The following is a 21,716-nucleotide window of genomic DNA, read 5'->3' on the forward strand; positions in this document are numbered from 1 at the left end:
AAACACCACAGAGGATACAACCCACAGTTCGTTCACCTGTGAACATTGGATGTGCAATAGATCCAGTTTAAAGAAATATATAAATATACCCATTTGAGCAGGAAATCACCTTGACTTGTTTTTTTTTTCTCTGATGGAAGCCTCTTAAGATTTTGCCATCTTGTTGACAAACTGTTTTGCTCTCTTGCATCTGAGTTCAGCCGAAACCAAACAGTGGCATAATCCCTCACTCTCTCTCTCTCTCTGCTCCATACATTGCGGTATTTCAGTCCGAAACATAATTGGACGTCGATGTTTCTTATTTTAATTAACTTCGTCTCACAATTACAATTGCAGCTGTTGGTCGACGAGCATATCCTGATGAGTTGATGAGTTAATGATGACGTCACCCTGCTGCTGCTCTATATAAGAACGGGAGACACAGCAGAGCCTCACCATTCTGGCGAATTGCCCGATGATGCTGGATGCAATTACCAGCGAAACGTCGTACTACTCAAATTGTAAATGTTGTGGTTTCACGCTTCAACACACCGGTGGGCTAAAGCAGTGAACTATTTGTCTTTTGTCAACGTGACACTTTTTTACTGATTGGCCGTGTCGGGTGGTGGAGGGTTACGACACATTTATAAATAACGCCATCTAAACCCAAAAACGTTGATTATGAGCATATCCTCGTGGGACGTTGTAATCACACGCTTCCGATTGGCTATTACGGTTTCGGCCAAGATGTTGTTTTGGCGCTCGAGTAAAGGTACGAGGGCCCCTGCGTGGTGACGTTGGTTGGAAGTTCAATGAGGCTACAGCTGCCTGATTGAGGTAAATGTCCTTTGTCATTGATGGCTGACGGTATAATCCTTCCTTTTCCAACTGCAAAGTGCAAAGGAGAGTGAGTTTTTGTTTGTTTGTGCCTCGCTGCCGTCTAAACACGCAATCAGGAGCAGCATCCATCGCGTACGAGGCCTCCCCTGAGCCACACGCGTTGTGAGAGTACTTTGGCCGCTGCTATCAATGTCCACGTGATGACGATAGGCCGCTGCGATGAGCGATCATTCGTGACAGCGAGGTCGCTTCTGAAAAAAGAAACGCACAACTCAGTAGACCTAAGCTGGTAGAATAAAAAAAAAATGTTAAATTTCGATTTAAAGCTTTCGTGACTGCAGGGCTTCATCTTCTTGGTTATTTCGGTAAAGTCACGTAGAAGGGAAATAATAAAACGTCGTGAGAATTTAACTGCAGTATATTTGTATTATTTTATTGTTTCCTCAGGTGAAGACCAGGTCTGTCGGGAAGACAGCGTCTGACGGCTGCTTGCGTTGTGGCCGAAACGTCGTGAGAATTATTTTATTATGTTTTATTTTTATTATTTTATTACTTCCCTTCTACGTGACTTTACCGAAATAACCAAGAAGATTAAACCCTGCAGTCACGAAAGCTTTAAATCGAAATGTGTTTTATTGTTTATTTTTAATTTCACGAGACGGCCGCGGATAATGTTTGGTTATGTAGATGACGACGATGACGGAATGTACAGGGGGTTATTTATTTTTTGGTTATCCGGCGTGTCCTACATTTTTTTTCCGTGGCTTTTCCCTTCGTCTCGTTGCTCCTTCACGAGCCCGAGAAATAATCCCGGCGCGACTTTGCTTCCCGCGTTTACGAAGGAACCGCCAATCGAAGCATGAGATGTTCCCCTGGAATGTCTGAATGGGGGAAAAAAAAACGGCGTCAATCCAATTTTACGCGACGAATTACAAAATTACAGGTAAAAAAAATAATGCGAATATGGCCAATTTCGCGGTGAAGGTATTACAACAAAGAATAAGGAATAACAATATCGGCAAGAGCTGATGTGAAATGATGTCTGTGCGTATGCGTGCTGTCACATAATGAAAGTGTGATATATAAAATGGGCCTCTGCGCTCCTACAAGAGGAAGCTCTACTTCTCTCAGATCTATGAGTCATTTCAGCACCAATGGAATTGTCCGTCTCTAGATTGTATTTATGTTCGGTGATACCCCGAAGAATATTCATCCATCGAAAAAGAAATGTAATGAATTTTGATTAAACAAAGAAAATCTCTTTTTCTTCGGGGCTTTTATTTTAATCACAGCCGTTTTTTTGTAAACAAATGCCACGTGGGATGAACGGTGATGCACCGAGAAGAGCAACAGCAGCAGGTACGAGTGCGATGTTGACGTTTCAAGTTTATTTTGTTTAACCAGGTGAGAGTCTGATTGGTAATGATAGTCTCGCGTTTTTTAAACACATCTTGTTCGTGTCATTATTATCATCACATGATTTACCCACGATGGCCTCGTGTCCATTTTGCAGGAGGGTCTTGGCGCCAGTGTTCACAGTGGAGTGATGATTGCCGCGTGTAATCTCTCCAATTGAGCAATTTGCGGGAATGTTTTCTTTCCTTATACATTTAAGCGCTTTTGGACGGGTGACGTCGGCTCACCGTGGCCCATTGCGAACGACGTCACGGGGTCTTTAACGTCCGCCGTGAGTCGGATGGCGCTTCGGAGTAGCGGTGTCCGCTCGCCCTCCAAGACAGAGAACGACTCGGAGGCGCAGCGGGAAGCCACAGACAAGCGGCGAAGGCAGCAGTAGCCAGGTGGCCGGTGCCAACAATTTCCCGAGCTCTGCGGTCCTCTATATATCGAGGAGTTTTCAACCAAATAACCCCTTTCCCGTTCTGAGATTAATACAAGTTGCAGGTCGGGGTGTCCCGTTCACCGCTGAACCTCGCAACGCGCAGGCAGCCCATCGTTTATTTCATTTTGAGAGGTGTAGTGCCGTTGTCTATGAAGACGTTGTACTCTCCGCAGAGTGCTCTAGCAACACGACCGCACTTTACGGCAGCTGGTGCTAAACTGTGCCACACGCCCTCCCGCACGGCCTTGTGGGAGCCTCCGTACCGATGACGTTATATTATTTTATTTTTATTTGGGAAGAAAAACTGATGACGTGCACATACGTCATCGTAAAACACAAAATACGCATGCGAGGGGGTAACACTCTATCCCATAGAGATGGAACAAGTGGAGTCCACGTGAAGATTAGTCCTCGGTCTGCTGTATAGTCTTCTCCTGGCGAGCCAGGGTGCGCCACCTCGATGCGCACGGGTAGAAGGGAGTTTCACAACATCTGTGTGTGATCTACCAACCATCACTGCTGCCTGCACAGTGCTGGATTACAGACAGCCACGCGCACCACTCACCACCCACCACTCACCACTCACCACCACTCACCACCACCCACCACCACTCACCACCACCCACCACCACTCACCACCATCCACCACTCACAACCACTCACCACCACCCACCACTCACCACCCACCACCATCCACCACCACTCACCACCACCCACCACCACTCACCACCACCACCCACTACCCACCACCACTCACCACCATCCACCACTCACCACCACTCACCACCACCCACCACCACTCAGCACCACCCACCACCACTCACCACCACCCACCACCCACCACCCACCACCACCCACCACTCACCATTCACCACCCACCACCACCCACCACCACTCACCACCACCCACTACCGCCGACCAACCACCACCACCCACCCACCACTACCCACCACTACCCACCACCACCCACCACCATCCACCACCACCCACCACCCATCACCACCCACCACCACCAACCGCCCACCTAAGCAAGTAATTCAATAATAGAAAACATATTGCGCAGTAATTATAATAAGGAAACCATTCGGGAAATAGATGGCTTAATAACTGCGATGTAAATATATAATTACACGTATAATGTAATGTGGGAAGCCAAACACAGTCGCGAGAAAAAAACTACAACATTCCGGCAAAAAAACCGCGCTTATACTGAAGCCCCATGTCTGTATGCTGATAAAACATCGTTGTCCTGACACATGTGGCACTTTAAGGATGAGCACAAAACCCTTTAGCTCTCTGTCGCGTTGTCGAGTCGTGTGCGTGGGCACGATGCCCGACGTTTCGCTTCGCATTCTGGGAGCTTCTTCAGAAACTGAATAATGCAGCTCTCCACCGCAGTGCCGGTGTGTTGTTGTTTTGCACAACGACGAGGCTTCCGAGATCGGAGTGGATCCGGCGATCTTGTCGTACGGCCGCCGCGCTTGCGTGTACGTGCCGGGTATGATTTTTTTTTTTTATAAAAAACAAACAAACAATCAAAAATTGAAGGCTGACGTTTGTTATTTCCCACTTGCTCAGGCTTCGACAAGTTCTTCATGGAGAGGAGACTCGAGAACAACCGGAGGGACGTGTGGTTCGCGGAATTCTGGGAGGAGAACTTCCAGTGCAAGCTGGGCAAGCCAAGCACGCAACGGGACAGCAACAGCAAGAAGTGCACAGGTGAGGAGGTGGTGGTGGTGGTGGTGGGGGGCAGGCTGGGCATGGCATCATCTGTGGTTACCACCTGTACTGGTTCTCCCAGGATCATCCTCTGGGGAATCTCGAAGTCTTTCTGTGAGATGTGAACCACCTCGCCTGGTATACAGGAGGTCGTGCATTCGATCCTGACCCTCACGCCTGTGTGTTTTTGAGTTTGCATGTTCTCCCCGCGGATTTTTCGACGGGTCCTCCGATTTGAACATTCAGACGCTGTCTTTCCGACAGACCTGTTCTTCACCTGAGGACGGCTGCTTGTGTTGAGGACGGCTGCTTGCGTTGTTCATTATGGTCGGAACTGGAGTACATCACTCAGATCCCAAACTAGGCCGCTTCTCTTCTGTGCTCTCGTGAGGCCAACACCACGGCGAACCTCCAATTCTGGCGTGGAACGTACAATCGCAAAGCTGTGCCTTTCTGGACTTGCGATCCAGAAGTTCGCCGGTTCGATCCCATCTCCAGGCGCGGCAGTTCACCGACCTCGCGGCTTCTATCCACCCAGTGGTATGTCAACTTGGTGCACCGCAGCCACCCGTTCGGCAGGTCACGTGTGGCGGGGTAGACCGTGGGTATCGCCACCTTTTTTTTTTTTCCTAAAGACATCCGGCCAGCGGCCAATGCCCTCTGGACCTACCCTTCCACCAAGCAGTGGCCTGAGCAAGAAACTGCATTGCTGCGCTTTTCCCTATAGCTTCGTGTGCAGGCAGAGAGAAAGAGGGCCGATGATGAATTGATATGCGTGCGGCTGCTTGCAAAAGCGGTTCCCCATCGCATTCGTGATTCTGTTCATCGCGGCGGCGGTGTTAGTCATTGCTAACGAGGGGAAGTCGTGCGGTGCAATGACCTTCACCTCCCCAGTGCCAGTGTTGATATTACATACCACGTTGTGTGCTTTGCACGCCGCACTATGAACCCGAGCAGCCCGAGTTTGATTCCCAGCCGCGGTAAGTGACTGGCGTTACCGTCTCTCCCTGTCATCCATGTGCACTGACCAGTGTGGTGCGATTCAACGCTTGCGTGTGATGATAGCAGCAGCAGCAATATGTTCAGGAGCTAGAGGTCTGCTGTTCGCTCTCCACATCGAGAGGGCTTCAGGGGTAAGAAAGAGAAAGTTCGTGTGGTTTTGCAAGTCTTTCGTTGAAGGAGGGCAGGCCCCAGTGGTTTACTAGATGGTCCCATAGTTTGGGTTGCGTGGCCACAATCGCACCGCCGTGGCTCGTGTCTTTCATTTTCCATTCACGAAGGAGATGCGCTCATCGGCCTGTTGACGATGTTCTGATGGGGTCGATGGCTCCACCACCAGCGCCTTCGAGGAGGAGTGTCAAAGCCAGGAGAAGGTGCGATGTTGTTGAAGTCACGGCTGAAGAGTTGATTCCAGACGTCCGCGTTGTTCCAGATGCGGAAGAACGCTGGCAGCATTCTCCCGCATCTGGGTGAGATTCTAGGATGGTGACAGCAGCAGCAGCAGGAGCGCGATCCCAGAAGGAGGATTGGGACTTGAATTGGAGGCGAGGGACATTGTGGAGGTCCGGGTTGATGGGTAGATTGTCGTTGGCAAGAAAATGTGTAAACTCTTTTGCAGTCTGCGCGATATCTCTGGGGGACATTTGGCGGTTGAATGTTTTTGCCAGAACAGGGAGCCAGGGGGTTCGGTTTCAGTTCCAGTGTTGAACTTCTGTGGCACCGTACGTAGCCAACCGCGCTAATCGGAGGTGCGGGGGAAGGACAACAAACTAAACACAGAAAGCAGTTCGATAGAAATGGGTTTTCAATCGAGATTTAAAAGTGCATAGCTCTAATGGCTTTCTAATATCGGATAGAAGAGCGTTCCAGACGGCCGCAGAAGCGCATCTGAAAGCGCGCGATGCAGTGACCGCCTTTGTTCGATGGCCAGCCGTAAAGCCGCGGCCAGGATGACCGGAGTTCGCGTGATAGTGTGTGCTCCACTCGTGTTCTCACACTGAAATCACGCCCGGGCCACTGAGATTGCTGCGAAAGTTCCCCCACCGCTGTCCCACCGCTCGCGCACTTGAACTCCCACGGGCGGACGTCCGTTTTGTATGCCCGTTCTACCACCGCGCGACACGCAACGGATTCGTATTCAGAGGCTTCGCGGCCTCAGCCAATAACTCTGCGCGCGGCTGTCGAATAACCGGCACTGGGGGGAAAGGAAAATAAAAAAAAATCAACCGCGTAACTCCTCCCGCACCTTGCGCTATCTGGTGCCCGCCGTTGCACCAGCTGGATAGTCGCTTGGCAATGAGCCTGCCCCCCCCCCCCCTCTACCCGCCCCCCCCCAAGAGAGTCTCGTATCCCCGGTCTCCCCCTAGCCCCCCAAACGCCGCCCCTACCTCAGCTTAGGCCGACGTGTTGAAGCGCGAGATTGCCGCGTGCTGGTTGTTTTTTTTGGCCACGCTCTCGCGATAACGCCGATCGTTGCCTTATCTCGCCGTGGTTTTGATCACCTGCAGGGGAGGGCCGCGTGGGCATAAACATCCCTCGCAGCTCGGGCACGCGTGCACACAACTTAGACTCGGGGGTGGGAAGGGGGGGGGGGGCACATTTTTCACTTTCACCTTCCCAGTCCCTGGAGCGTCGGGATGGCGAGTCCGACAGCGGCTGTGTGTGTGCGTCGGGCGTAAACAACAACAACAACTAACACGGAAATCCTTCGCGGGCGTTATTTTATAATCCGAAAGCTGAATAGGGAATTTAATTTGAAAGTGTTTTATTTTATTTACTTTTTCCATTCTTCATTTCTACCTGCGAGTCGCATTTGCATTTCAATTAACCAACACATTTTTTTTTTACGCCGCCCACGTTTATTTTTTTTGCATTTTTCGCATGGAGTTGCCGTCCGCGACGTGACATCGGGTAACGGTGAGGCTCGGATTCGCGAGAAGGTTTATTTTTTTCCGTTGGTTGTTTTAAGTTGCGGCGCTGCAGCCCTAAATCCTAGCGGGGGGAAAAAAATTCCATCGGTTATCTCGAACGGACTGTTACAGGGCTCGGACAAGGCGTTCAACATTGTCATTTTCTCCCCCTGACTTTCTGTCGACTTTTAGACGAAGCGATAACGCCTCACCATTATCTCCCGAGTTTTGAACCATCCACTGGAGGGTGTGCTGCTGATGAAGATAGCGCCAGCTATTGATATTTATTGAACCGGGATAAACTGTGAAAAACACACACAATGCCCAATTCTTGGGGAAATGTAATATGAAAGTTAATCTGCCGGTCCGGAAATATATATATATATATATACTTTGCTGTCAGAATATAATTTGACGCTGTCGTGCACGTTTGTGGAAATTAAAAAAAGAATGAATTTATAAAGGACTTGACAGTCAGTGGAGACTTTCTCCCGCAAGTTATATTCCAACTGCGTTGTCGGCGTCGCGATACAGGAGGCGGGGAAACTTTCGTTTGGAAAATTCTGCAGTCATCAGCGCCGTCACCCCGTATCCAACAGAATAATCTCAGAAGATGTCGCCGTAGAACTGTTTTCTGAGTTCACTTCAATCCACACGCCGATTTTATACACAACGGGGGGCATTTAAAATAGTTTTTTTTAAGCGAAGTGAAAACCAAAACATTTTACGGAATGTGTTTTTTGTGCAGTTCTAGGTGACCAGGCTAAGACCATTGGCACCAGTTGAGGGCCACACATCCGGAAACACATTCCTGCGGAGGGAGCTGGTAGGAACGTTGGGTTGCTCGGTCAATGGCCAGGGTCAACGGCGGCGTGGTGTATTCCGCAAATATGCCCGACTGTGAGGGCGGGCACAAGCCGGCGTGAGTAGGTTAAACGTTAAGTTTTATAAGGGCACCACGGGGTGACCAGCCCCTCCCCACCCAGTGCCACCCTCCCCTCTCCACTCAGCCCCCCCCCTCCCCACCCAGCCCCACCCCTACCACCCCCACCCAGCCCCACCCTCCCCACCCAGCCCCTCCCCACCCTCTCCACCCAGCCCCTCCCCACCCTCCCCACCCAGCCCTTCCCCACACTCCCCTCCACACCCAGCCCCACCCTCCCCACCCAGCCCCTCCCCACCCTCCCCACCCAGCCCCTCCCCACCCTCCCCACCCAGCCCCACCCTCCCCACTCAGCCTCTCCCCACTCTCCCCTCCCCACCCAGCCCCTCCCTCCCCACCCAGCCCCTCCCTGCACGACGTTCGGACGGACACAATAATCTCTCATCGGCGCTGGCTGTGATGACTCTCACGCTTGACATGCCTGGCCAGTCAGAAGACACACAGGCTGCTTCTCCATCAGACTAGACTCACGCCCAGGCCACTGAGATCGTATTACCCTCAAGGCTCTGGAACAGGGATTTCAGTTCCGGCAATGAACATTAAAAATAACCACTCGATGTTAAGTTGACGCCGACCAATCGACAATCGTGACGGACGTCCGTCTAGCACGTCTGCTCGCGCGCCGTGCACAACTCTTCAAACAACCGCGAGTGTTCATAACGCGAACCGGCCAGCTGGCTTCACTCAGGACACTCAACATTGGCACGCGCCACGGTCTTCCCGGCACACGGCGGCGGCGGCGGCGATGACTTCAGCGAATTTCACGAGCCGCCAATCTCTGGAGATAATCGACAGATCGCATGGGCCGGAGCCTCGCGCGGTTCGGTAAGACGCCCCGGCCCGAACGCCGTCGTTACATTCTGAGTGCGCTCTGTGGCCCCGTGCGCACACGAAAACGGCGCCTTTCTGTTTCATCCCGAATATCGCTGGGGGGTCGGGTGGGGGGGAAATAAAAAACAAGTCTGCCGCTATTTTTATTTCAAGGCCATTAAGTCAGCGGGCACGGCACTAGAGGGGTTTTACAGAGTGCGCGGCGGCACATCGTGTGCAGGAGACAAGGTGTCTGGGTCTGTCTGTCTGTGGCTGTCTGGCTTTTGTGTGTGCGGCGAGCGGTAGTTTAGCAGTTGGCGCGCTGTGCTATGAACACAGCAACCTGAGGTCGATTCCCGCTCATGGCCAACACCGGCGATAGTCATCTGAACCGGTCCTGGGCCTCCCATAGGTCGACTCAGCCTCAAATGAGTACCTGGTGAAGAATGTAAACATCGCCGTTGGGGAGACAAATGCGACCGGGCGTGGTGCTGGCTACCCACCCCCTCGTGTGCCGTACCGGCCTTCATAGCTGATAGCCGCTAATATCACTCGCCCCAACAGTCTGTTAAGGCTACACGGGGGACCTTTGTCTTTGTGTGTGTGTGTGTCCAGGACTGCGAGAGTGCATTGGGAGTTGTAGGTTTAATGTTCAGTACCTTGGGTGATAGGACAGGCGAACGAAGGGGTTGTGGAAGGAGGGGCTGCCGGTACGAACTAAACAAATACAACGCTGAAGCCTCTCAGCCACGGCATGGCATTGCCCTGGTGCATTCTTGTTGCCTTTGCGTGCGGAGCTGCGGATCTTTGTGCGTCACCCCCTTGTGTGCGTGGTCGGTGTTCTCTGGGTTTCTCCCCTCTACTCCCACACAAAGACAAACCCTCATTCATGGCATTGGCCAAACATCCCAAATCAGAACCCTGCTGAAAGAGAGTTTTGAGACTCAGCGAGGCTTGTATGGGTAATTAATTAGCATTAGTATTGCCATGGGTTATTAGTTAGCACACTAGACTTGGAATCCGACGGTTCAATCTCCCAACCAAGCGGTGGGCGCCACGGTGACGGGATGTTAACTACCTCGCCTGTTATACCGGAGATCGTGGGTTCGGTCCCGACCCTGACGCCGTAGCGTACAACGGGCTGCTACATGCACTTGAATAAAAATGCACGCGTCACTTCACATAGCTCGCGACCAATCGAGACGAGGGATCGACTCGCGTAGAGCCCCGTACGGTCCGGCACCAGCTCTGGAACACAACGCCAGGCAGCCGGGCGCATGAACGCCGAGCGTTCGAAGGGCAAGGGAGGCATCCTCAATCCTCCCGCCTCCGCCACGGAGACGGGCGACGATAAATGCTTGGACAGGACAGGGAGCAGAAGCGTGCAAGATGCAGGGTCATTGTCCTCCTCTTCCTCCGATGCACTCTCCCTTCCTTTACCAACATTGCGGTCTTTCGGAAGGAAAAAAAAGAAAAGAGGAAGGGTTACCTTATTTTTGCTGCTTACAGACATCCTCGACGGACGCGCCGCCTTCCCCGGGTGCCGGGAGAATTGCGGTGTCAGCCGGAATAAAAGGCTCATTCATCACCGAGCCACCACCGCCGCTTCCGAGGGCTGCGAGCGCGCGAGATTGTGAGATGCGGTCAGGACGCCCCCTTTGTCTCTACCGCGCCCCGGCACGACACGGAGCCGGAGGGCTTCGCTGCTGAGCATCGCGCCATCGTTAGCATCGCGGCACTCGCTAGTTAGCACATGGATTGTCATTATCATCATCATCATCATCGTCAGCTAGTTAGCACATGGATTGTCATCATCATCGTCGGCTAGCTAGCACATGGATTGTCATCATCATAATCATCATTATTAGCTAGCTACCACATGGATTGTGATCATCATCATCATCATCGTCAGCTAGCTAGCACATGGATTGTCATCATCATCATCAGCTAGCTAGCACATGGATTGTCATCATCATCATCGTCAGCTAGCTAGCACATGGATTGTCATCATCATCATCGTCAGCTAGCTAGCACATGGATTGTCATCATCATCATCGTCAGCTAGCTAGCACATGGATTATCATTATCATCATCGTCAGCTAGCTAGCACATGGATTGTCATTATCATCATCGTCAGCTAGCTAGCACATGGATTGTCATCATTATCATCATCGTCAGCTAGCTAGCACATGGATTGTCATCATTATCATCATCGTCAGCTAGCTAGCACATGGATTGTCATCATCATCATCGTCAGCTAGCTAGCACATGGATTGTCATTATCATCATCGTTAGCTAGCTAGCACATGGATTGTCATCATCATTATCGTCAGCTAGCTAGCACATGGATTGTCATTATCATCATCGTTAGCTAGCTAGCACATGGATTGTCATTATCATCGTCAGCTAGCTAGCACATGGATTGTCATTATCATCGTCAGCTAGCTATCACATTGATTGTCATCATCATCATCATCATCGTCAGCTAGCTAGCACATGGATTGTCATCATCATTATCATTATTAGCTAGCTAGCACATGGATTGTCATTATCATTATTAGCAGCTATCACATGGATTGTCATCATCATTATCATTATTAGCTAGCTAGCACATGGATTGTCATCATTATTAGCTAGCTAGCACATGGATTGTCATTATCATTATAAGCTAGCTAGTACATGGATTGTCATTATCAGTATAAGCTAGCTAGCACATGGATTGTCATCATGCTCATCATTGATAGCGAGCAAGCACATGGATTGGCATCATCGTTAGCTGGCTAGCTAGCACATTGATAGTCATCATCACCATCGTTAACTAGCTAGCACATGGATTTTCATCATCGTTTGCTGGCGAGCCAGCACATTGATTGTCATCATCATCGTCGTGAGCTAGCGAGTGAGTGAGGCGCGGTGTCTCGCGGCGAGCTCGGCCGGCCGGAGCGATGTGCCGGCAACCTCGACGGGGGCATCGTGATTGCAGCCGCCTCGCGGTGTGGGCAACAGCACCTGCGATTGCGCGTTCAATCTCGCCCGATTTGCGGGCGGGGTCGGTCCGTTAAAGCCCCTTCCGTCTCTTTTGTTTGTACGATCAGTGGATCAGTGGAAACAAGAAGATGCTCGGTGTAGTCGGCACCTTGCTTCGTTCATCATTTCGTAATATTTTTTTTTTTACATTTTTAAACTTAGCTTTATGTAAAACCCCCACCTCTCGCTCACTCTCTCGCTCACTCTCTCGCTCACTCTCTCGCTCACTCTCTCGCTCACTCTCTCGGTCACTCTCTCGCTCACTCTCTCGCTCACTCTCTCGGTCACTCTCTCGCTCACTCTCTCGCTCCCTCTCTCGCTCACTCTCTCGCTCACTCTCTCGCTCACTCTCTCGTTCTGCACGCAGCCCTTCTCGCAGTCCGACGGCCTCCGACGGGTAGCTCATATCAGCATGCAGAGCTCCCCGTCATCTGCCACCGAGCACACGGCCTCCTCCATCGCCCACTGCTCCTTGAAGGCCGTCTCTTTCCAGCCTCAATAAACTAAACTATGAACCATTTTTTTTTTACCAAGTATGACCCACTGAGCGATATAGCTATTTTTCAGAAGTGTCCTGGCCACAATTGATAACCAACGAAGTGGCTTACCACGTGGTAATGTATAGCAGCCAGATACTCTGAATGCACGTTGTTGATTCTAAACGTCGAAAGAGAAACTGGAGGCCCCGGGTAAAAAAAAATCACGTGACCATGGGGAGAGAGACATGCAAACTCCAAATGTACAGCAGATGTCACGGACGGGATGAACCCACGACCTCCTGAATACCAGGCGCGGTAGTAAACGTCTCATCACCGTGGCACCCCTTCGCTACCACGAGTTGAGCCTGGGTTCGCATAATCACCGCTGCGTAGGTTTTGGCGGCTGTGCTGCATAGCTGTCCAATGCGTTCTCATCAGAAACGAGGGTTCGGCATTTCGCTCGCAAAAAAAATGTCCACGAATAGCTCCCAGAATTCTGACGAAGATTCCAATGGTCGCCAAGGACAGGGGTCTGCGACCCAAATGATAAGAAACATTTTTCGTCGAATTTGGTGAAAAGTTTAATATTTCTAAATCCGCAAACAATGCGCTGGGGTGAATACGAGACGGTGTTAGTCCTTAATGAGTCACTAAGCAGCAGTCCGTAAGGAGCCGCACGCGGCTCCTGAGCCGCGGGCTGCCGACCCTTGGCCCAATACAGCAAGGCGCATTGCATCTGACTGTCTCCAGATATCAAAAACCAAAGCAATGTGTGTGCCTGGTTGCAGAATTACCACCACACATGTTTTTGTAATGGCTGGCTGTGCTCTGTAGTCATCTGGTGATGTGATTTTAAGAGTTGACCTTTAAGAGTTTATCTTTAAGAGTAGCTTCGCTACCCACGGTGCTAGAATGTTCACTTCCTGAAGACGCTCTCAGCGTGTGGAGCAAAACGTCGGACATTGCACTTAAACGACAGGTCACAGCAACCGCGAGCAACACGTTGGGCCGTGCTCGGGTAGGAGCCTGCCTGGGAATACATTTGGGGGAAACAGAAATATTACACAATGATTCCTGAATGTGAAATCTCGAGTGCATGGAATGTTTGGGTAGGGATAGATATATATATGGCTAAAGGTAATAGATGTTTGTTGAGTGCTTGCATGGTGCCACCACCTTCGCGGGGAGGTGGAGAGTGAAAGTGTTCTGAGAGCCGGTGCATGTGACTCTGCTGCTGGTCTCATTCATTGCTTTTGACAGCAAACACGCCCTACGTCAATAACAATTCCCTTCATCCTACCCGCCGATTCCTTCCTAAAACACGCGCAACACACGCACGCACACGCGGCGGCACGCACACTCATGTTCACACCCGTACATGGATTGTGATGGTTGTGATCATCATCATCATCGTCGTCGTCGTCGTCTGTGTTTTCATCGCCATCTGTTGTTGTTACCATTATCATGGTCGTTGTCATCATCGTCTTAATCATTGGCATCATCATGATCATTGTTGTCATCACTATCATTGTGATCATCATCATTGTTATTGTTTTTTTCATCTTAACTTAAAGCTTTAGTGACTGCAGGAATTCATATTCGTTGTGTCTTTCGGTAAAGTCACGTAGATTGGTTCAAAAAATAAAAAATTAACCCGTAAAAACTAAGTTTTTCACTATAAATCCTTTATATGCGTGGCATCGGGGCGGCTAGAGTCCTCTCGTCCTCTGACTTGAGATGGCTGCCACCTATGGGTCAGATGATTGTGTGCCAGCATTAACCAATTGGTAAATACATATTTAATTTTTTTCCGTAAACAGTGTAAAATTTTGGAAAAAAATTTTCACGAACATTAATTGTCACGCACAACGAGTCTGTGTGGAAAATGTCAGCTCGATTGGATCACGGGAAGTGGGTTAAAAAACGACCGAAAGATTTGCACTGTCCTAAGCAAGCAAGCAAGCGAACTTAACATAAAAGATTTATTAAAAAATTACAAAAAACTACGACGTTTCGATCGCAACACAAGCAACCGTCGTCAGGTGGAAAATGGGGGGGGGGGGGAGCCACTAAAGTCAAGCTATTTTAAAGGTTTAAAATGGGCGTAGCCCAAGCGTCCTGGTATCAGAACGAAGTGGGGCTGGGCACAAGTGCCCTGGGCCGGCACAAGCGGAGATGGTTATGTTAATGTGAAATCGGAGAATCCAGAGAAAGGTGGACGCAAACAACTTGTGGTACACCCCATGCAGGGGCGACACCGCACGAACTGGAATTGCTCGTCCCATCTTTCACGAAATAAAACTAACATCGGAAGGTGACAAGATGGAAACGTCACAGCGAGTTATGACTTAAACTGGTTAATGACGTCCTTCCAATGATTGAAATTGTTCGTTCTGATACCAGGACACTTGGGCTACGCCCATTTTAAACCTTTAAAACAGCTCGCCTTTAGTGGCTTCCCCTCCCCGCCTTTTCCACCTGATGATGGTTGCTTGTGTTGCGATCGAAACGTCGTAGTTTTTTGTTTATTTTATTATCTTTTCAACCTATCTACGTGACTTTACCGAAAGACACAAAGAATATGAATTTCTACAGTCACGAAAGCGTTAAGTCAAGACGAAAATAGCAATGATGATGATCACAATGATAGAGATGACAACAATGATCATGATGATGCCAATGATTAAGATGATGACGACAACCACCGTGATGATTGTAACAACAACACACAGCGTTGACAACAACGACGACGATGACGACGACGATGATCACAACCATCACAATCCATGTACGGGTGTGAACATGCGTGTGCGTGCCCCCGTGTGCACGTGTGCGTGCGTGTGCACGCGTGTGCGTGTTCTTTAGGAAGGAATCGGCGGGCAGCATGAAGGGAATTGATAGCGACGTAGGGCGTGTTTGCTGTCAAAAGCAATGAATGAGACCAGCAGCAGAGTCACATGCGCCGGCTCTCAGAACACTTTCACTCTGAGAATATCCACAAAGGTGGTGGCACTCTGCGAGCAATGATTTTACCGAAAGACCCAAACAATGTGTTATTTGTATCCTTATCATCGTCATCATCCTATTGATTTTCATCGTTATTGTCATCATCATCGTTGTCATAATCTTCACCATTGCCCGCATTATACTTAGAATTATCTTTCTTATGTGTATCGTTATCATGGTCATAATCGTTACCTTTGTTGTGATTGTCATAATCATAATTTTGACTGAAAACTTTCGTGACTGCTGGAATTCATAATCTTTGGTTCTTTCGGTAAAGTCGCTTAGATAAAAATAATGAAGTGAATATAAATGCGAATAAAAAAGATTTATAAATATAATAATGAGAATAAAAATTATTAATATTTCAAATTTTTATTTTATTATTTTCATTATTTTCATTTTTAATCACTTCATTATTTTCTTTTTTCTATCTACGTGACTTTGCCGAAAGAATCAAAGAATATAATCGTAATTATCATCGTTAACATTTAAAGCTTTCGTGACTGCAGGGATTCATCTTCTTTGTTCTTTCGGTAAAGTCACGTAGAAGGGAAATAATAAAATAATAGAAATAAAACATAATAAAATACAATTCTCACGACGTTTCGGCCACAACGCAAGCAGCCGTCCTCAGGTGAAGAACAGGTCTGTCGGAAAGACAGCGTCTGAATGACATCATCATGGTTGCCATCATTATCATAATCAACATTACCTTCATCTTCTTGGTTCTTTCGGTAAAGTCACGTAGAAGGGAAGTAATGAAATAATTCATTACCAAGCCATCATCATCACTGTGTAATGCGGATTGTTACACGACCAGTGATGGGAGTCCAGGGCCAAACAGCGATCAGTCTCAACTGGTGTAAGGCATGGTCGGGAATCGAACTCAAGTTTCAGAGCACAGTGTACGGAGCCGCTCCATAACCACTCCACCATGACGTATCCAGCTCTCCATAATATCTGTCATCTCTCAAACAACCCATGTATCTATCTCCTTCAAACCACAGTTATTGTCTAAATTTCGATTTAAAGCTTTCGTGACTGCAGGGATTCATCTTCTTGGTTATTTCGGTAAAGTCACGTAGAAGGGAAATAATAAAATAATGAATATAAAACATAAAACGTTGTGAGAATTTTTTTATTATGTTTTATTTTTATTATTTTATTATTTCCCTTCTACGTGACTTTACCGAAAGAACCAAGAATATGTCCCCCTTAGTGAGGGATTATTTTTGCAATGTGTCATATGAAAGGCTCTCAGAAGTAGCTCTGTGGTGTCTTCTTCCACGGGATGTCTCTAATGAAGGGAAGATGATGCATCACTCTGCCGGATGGATCCATCACTTCGCAATGTTGTATCAGTGTGTGCAACTGTTATGCAATTGTGCAAAAACTACAGAAAACGAAAAAAAAACATGGAATAATCTTTATTAGGATCACGATAGTTTACAACTATCATAGGGAAAGCTGTAAACTTTTTTTACGGTGCATGATTGACCGTGAAATTGCGTTTGCTGATAACGGACCGACAAACATTCTGCTTCTTAGGCCTGTTAATCTGATGACAGCGAAGCAAGAAAATAAACAAAACAACTTCCAGCACCTTCATCTCAAATAAACTACCACCCCCCCAAAAAAAAACCATGTTCAGGTAACGTCATGGAAGCAATCTTACGCCGACGACCCGTAAAATGTAGATAAGGGTTTTTAATCATCAGGGAACGACAAAGCACATCAAGGAATGTTTAGGAGCTATATATATATTTATTTATTCCTTCTCGTCTCGACTCTTGGCTGTTGATACCTTTCTAACCAGCGAGCCCGATGTAACAGAAGCCGTTTTGAGGATGTGGGAAGGCTGACATTAATCTACCGGATCAAAGGGCCCCATCAATTATACATGCCATGGCGTGGTTACCTTGACACCAACTCTCTTTTCAACATTATAATGCAGTCTGCCAGGAGATCATATACCCATGTGATGGATTTTGCTGATTTACCAGCGTTTAAAGTTGAGGTTTTTTTCGGTTGGTAAAAAATAAAAATCCTTACAGATCATTGTACATACCGAACGTGCCCGGCTTCGATTGTCTTATTTCCCAAGTCTTTAACAAACACCCCAGAATGTTAACGAGCGCTCGACGGATTTATGGTCAATCTCATAGAGTAGTATTACTATGATTATTTCCAGGGGTGCACCGGTTTGTCAATTAATGCGAGCACTTTGGAGCGTCGTTAATTTGTTTGTCGCGTGAAACGGCACGCGGCAAATCTCGCTGTGATTTATGCACAGTATTTCGTCATTTGTGTTATGTTCCGAACAGGAGTGTAAAAGTCACAATTCGTTGAAAAAAAATCGATTCCGTCTGAATATGACTGTAGGGTTTCTGGCAGCTGCTGGCACCACGTTAACACATTACCACGCAACCTACAGTAGGAACACACGGTTCGGAAAAAAACATCAATTCCAACTTCTCAAGTGACTAGATGCGTGCACAGTATCACGAACTTAAGCATTGATATCAATCAATAAACTGTTCCACCCCCGAATCATGAATATGGATGAGGATATTTTTGTGAGCGTTCATAATGTGCATTGCAACGCAAGTTTTTTTTTATCTTTAATCAAATGCACATTAGCATCAGATTTTCGGTCCACGTTATAAAGTGTCTATGGCTGCTGGGTCATTGTATCTCTCGCTACGGACATCAAACAACCTTCTGTACTGAGAAGGATCCATAATACAGGATGTGTTTTTTTGGTTAGATCGCGTAAATATAAATGCGTCGTTAAACCCGCCACCACCCAACACAGCCAATTAGTTAGGCTTTTCACGTAAACAAAACTCGCCAATTAGTTGCTACTTCAGCACACCAGTGTGTTGGAGAGTAAACCCACGAAATTGTAACTTTATAACTGTACATTTTGGCAAATTTAAAACAAAAATACCCGCAAATTACTCGATTCGAATGAGCAGAGCAATGCCTCACCGCCTAGCGAGGACATCTAGATGGAGCCTCCTGAATAATCTGTGAGCCTTTCCTGGGTAAACAATCGTAACAACAACAACAATGATAATACGTTAATAATATTTTTTTGTATTGTTATTGAGGTGTGTGTGTGTGTGTGGTGTTTAACGCCATTGACAGAGGGCCTTGAACAACTGTGATAATTAGCATTTGAAAAAAAAAAAATCTAAAGCCTCCTAAACATCCGCTGGGAGACCGTGGAGTGCAAATACGTCGGCAATTAGTGAAGCTTCTAAAGACTAAGAAGGTTAGACACGAGGCTGAGCAGAGCAGCGGCAGGCGGCGGGGCACTGAAAACCCGCGGTGGTGGAGTGAGCGGGGGGGGGGGGCAGTGCCGGAGGGGGGTCGAGATGGAACGAGGAGATGCCGAGGTACATCCACGCTGTGTCCTCGCTTAGCACGCGGCCGATGTGTTCACACTACAACGCGGTTTCGTTGAAACGCCGTTCTTCCAGGAGGGAACTACTTTTCGCGCGGAACGTTCACCGTTATAACGTGGGACGTGTACTGTTATAACGCGGTTTCTGAGCAGTCGACGAAGAACTACTTTCATGAGCTGCACGGCTGAGTGGTGTGATACAGTACACGGAGAGATACAATAACGCAGAGTGATACAGTAACGCGGCAGCGTACCCTCCGTTATGTGTCCCGCCATCTCACTGCGTGTGCGTAGTCGTGGTAATACATTGCATCTTGCCAAACTTTATCGTTACATAATTTATGGAGATCTTGTTTTCGCTTAATGCGTTTTCCGCTTAACGCGTTCGACCAGAACCTACTGTCTCCAATTTAAATAACTGACAAGTTCACGATCAGCATTTCTGGCACCTTCCATGCCCAAAAAATCAAGTTAAACGCATTTGCGAAGGCGCATGAGATTAGAGTTGCCACCTGTCCAGGTGTGGCTTGGTCCCAATCCGGGAATTGGCATCTGTGTCCGGGTGGCAGGAATCGATCTGGACCGAGATCCGGTCCCGGCATCGTCGTGTTGAACTTCATTGGAGGACACCGCACAGCTTTAGTAATACGTCTAGGGTGGGTGAGACACGTGTCCGGGTTTGGGTCTGCAGTGGTGAAAGGTTGCAACGCCAGCAAGAGCTGCCGTGTCACTAGATTTATCAACGTTCATCTTCTTGGTTATTTCGGTAACGTCACGTAGAAGGGAAGTAATAAAATAATAAAAATAAAACACAATTAAATAAAATAAATATTTTTAAAATATATTTTTATTATTTTATTACTTCCCTTCTACGTGACTTTACCGAAAGAACCAAGAAGATGAATCCCTGCAGTCACGAAAGCTTTAAATCGAAATTTTATCAACGTTGAGCAGCAACGTTCAGAAGCTCTCGGCCTTGTCCAGACCACCGGCTCAAAAGAACTGAACGTGTGGCCGAGCTGCCGTGGAGAGCCGCCGGCTCGGCGAGCTGACAAAATGCGGCTCATCGCAAAGCAGACGGCGGAGAGACGCGGCCACTGACGGGATTCGGCCTCATTTGGGACTCGTCAGCAATGGAGCCACCGATCTTCTTGGTTCTTTCGGTAAAGTCACGTAGAGTGGAAATAATGAAATAATAAAAATAAAACATAATAAAATAATTCTCACGACGTTTCGGCCACAACGCAAGCAGCCGTCCTCAGGTGGAGAGCAGGTCTGTCGAGTAGACTAGTGTTGGTAGTGGGTGTTGAGTAGTCTACTCGACAGACCTGCTCTCCACCTGAGGACGGCTGCTTGCGTTGTGGCCGAAACGTCGTGAGAATTATTTTATAATGTTATATTTTTATTATTTCATTATTTCCATTCTACGTGACTTCACCGAAAGAACCAAGAAGATGAATCCCTGCAGTCACGAAAGCTTTAAATCGGAGCCACCGATGTTCACCGCCGCCACATGCCCCGTGTATACGGGGCGAGCCGTTGCCGGTTCGCGATGGAATAGGGGGCTCATTAGCACTCGCCTGAAGGCGACGATGATCGCCGTGTCAACGTAGAGCCGTGCGTAATCGGCTTCGTAGCTGGTGGCGGTGTGGTGTTGGTGGTGGTGGTGTGGTGTTGGTGGTGGGTGTTGGTGGTGGGTGTTGGTGGTGGTGGTGCAGTGTTGGTGGTGGGTGTTGGTTGTGGTGGTGGTGCAGTGTTGGTGCTAGATGTTGGTGGTGGTGCGGTGTTGGTGGTGCAGTGTTGGTAGTGGGTGTTGTTGGTGCGGTGTTAGTGGTAGGTGTTGGTGGTGGTGGTGCGGTGTTGGTGTTGGTGGGTGGTGGTTGTGGTCGTGTGGTGTTAGTGGTGGGTGTTGATGGTGCAGTGTTAGTGGTGGGTGTTGTTGGTGGTGGTGCGGTGTTGGTGGTGGGTGTTAGTTGTGGTGGTGTGGTGTTGGTAGTGGGTGTTGGTTGTGCGGTGTTGGTAGTGGGTGTTGGTGGTGCGGTGTTAGTGGTGGGTGTTGGTGGTGGTGGTGGTGGGTGTTGGTGCTGGTAGTGGTGGGTGTTGGTGGTGGTCGTGCGGTGTTGGTGGTGCGGTGTTGGTGGGTGTTTGTGGTGGTGGGTGTTGGTGGTGGGTGCTGGTAGTGGGTGTTGGTGGTGGTAGTGGGTGTTGGTGGTGGTGCGGTGTTGGTGGTGCGGTGTTGGTGGTGGTTGTTGGTGGTGCGGTGTTGGTGGTGCGGTGTTGGTGGTGGTTGTTGGTGGTGCGGTGTTGGTGGTGCGGTGTGTAAAACGACGCCAGCACTCGGGGGAGATGAACGTGGTCGGTGGTGGTGCTTTGCCGTACCAACGCTGCGTGGGCCGTATGCCACTCAATAGCTGCTCACTGACAGATCTTGCCGCAGCAGCCAAAAAGGCTGTGCGGAGGCGGGGAGGGGGGTCTCCATTCTTACACGTGTGTTGATACACACACGTGTGTGCGTGCGTGTGTGTTTTCATACACACGTGTGTATGAAAACACACACGTGCGCACGTATGTGTGCGTGTGTTCATACCCACATGTGTGTGGCGTGCATGCGTGCGTGCGTGTGGAGCACATTTGTCGCATTAGGTGTCGAATGAATCAATATTCTCGAGTATGTGGAGCATATTGCTGAACACAACAGATATCCGTTGCTATTTGTCACCGGCAATGGTGAAAAAAAAATATCCACTCTCTCGTA

The 21,716-nt window shown here is 48.7% G+C and overlaps 1 protein-coding gene across 1 annotated transcript in view; it reads left to right on the forward strand.

Annotated features, from left to right (window-relative positions):
* Positions 1-21,716, forward strand: part of LOC144731802 (metabotropic glutamate receptor 8-like) — a 258,412-nt gene that overhangs the window by 130,456 nt on the left and 106,240 nt on the right. Inside the window, exon 6 of the mRNA XM_078613050.1 lies at positions 4,238-4,378. Coding sequence (XP_078469176.1) covers positions 4,238-4,378 — 141 coding nt within the window. The remainder of the gene's footprint in view (positions 1-4,237; positions 4,379-21,716) is intronic.

The sequence above is a fragment of the Lampetra planeri genome, chromosome 40 (assembly GCF_965212315.1).
Source record: "Lampetra planeri chromosome 40, kcLamPlan1.2.h2, whole genome shotgun sequence".
NCBI lineage: Eukaryota > Metazoa > Chordata > Hyperoartia > Petromyzontiformes > Petromyzontidae > Lampetra > Lampetra planeri.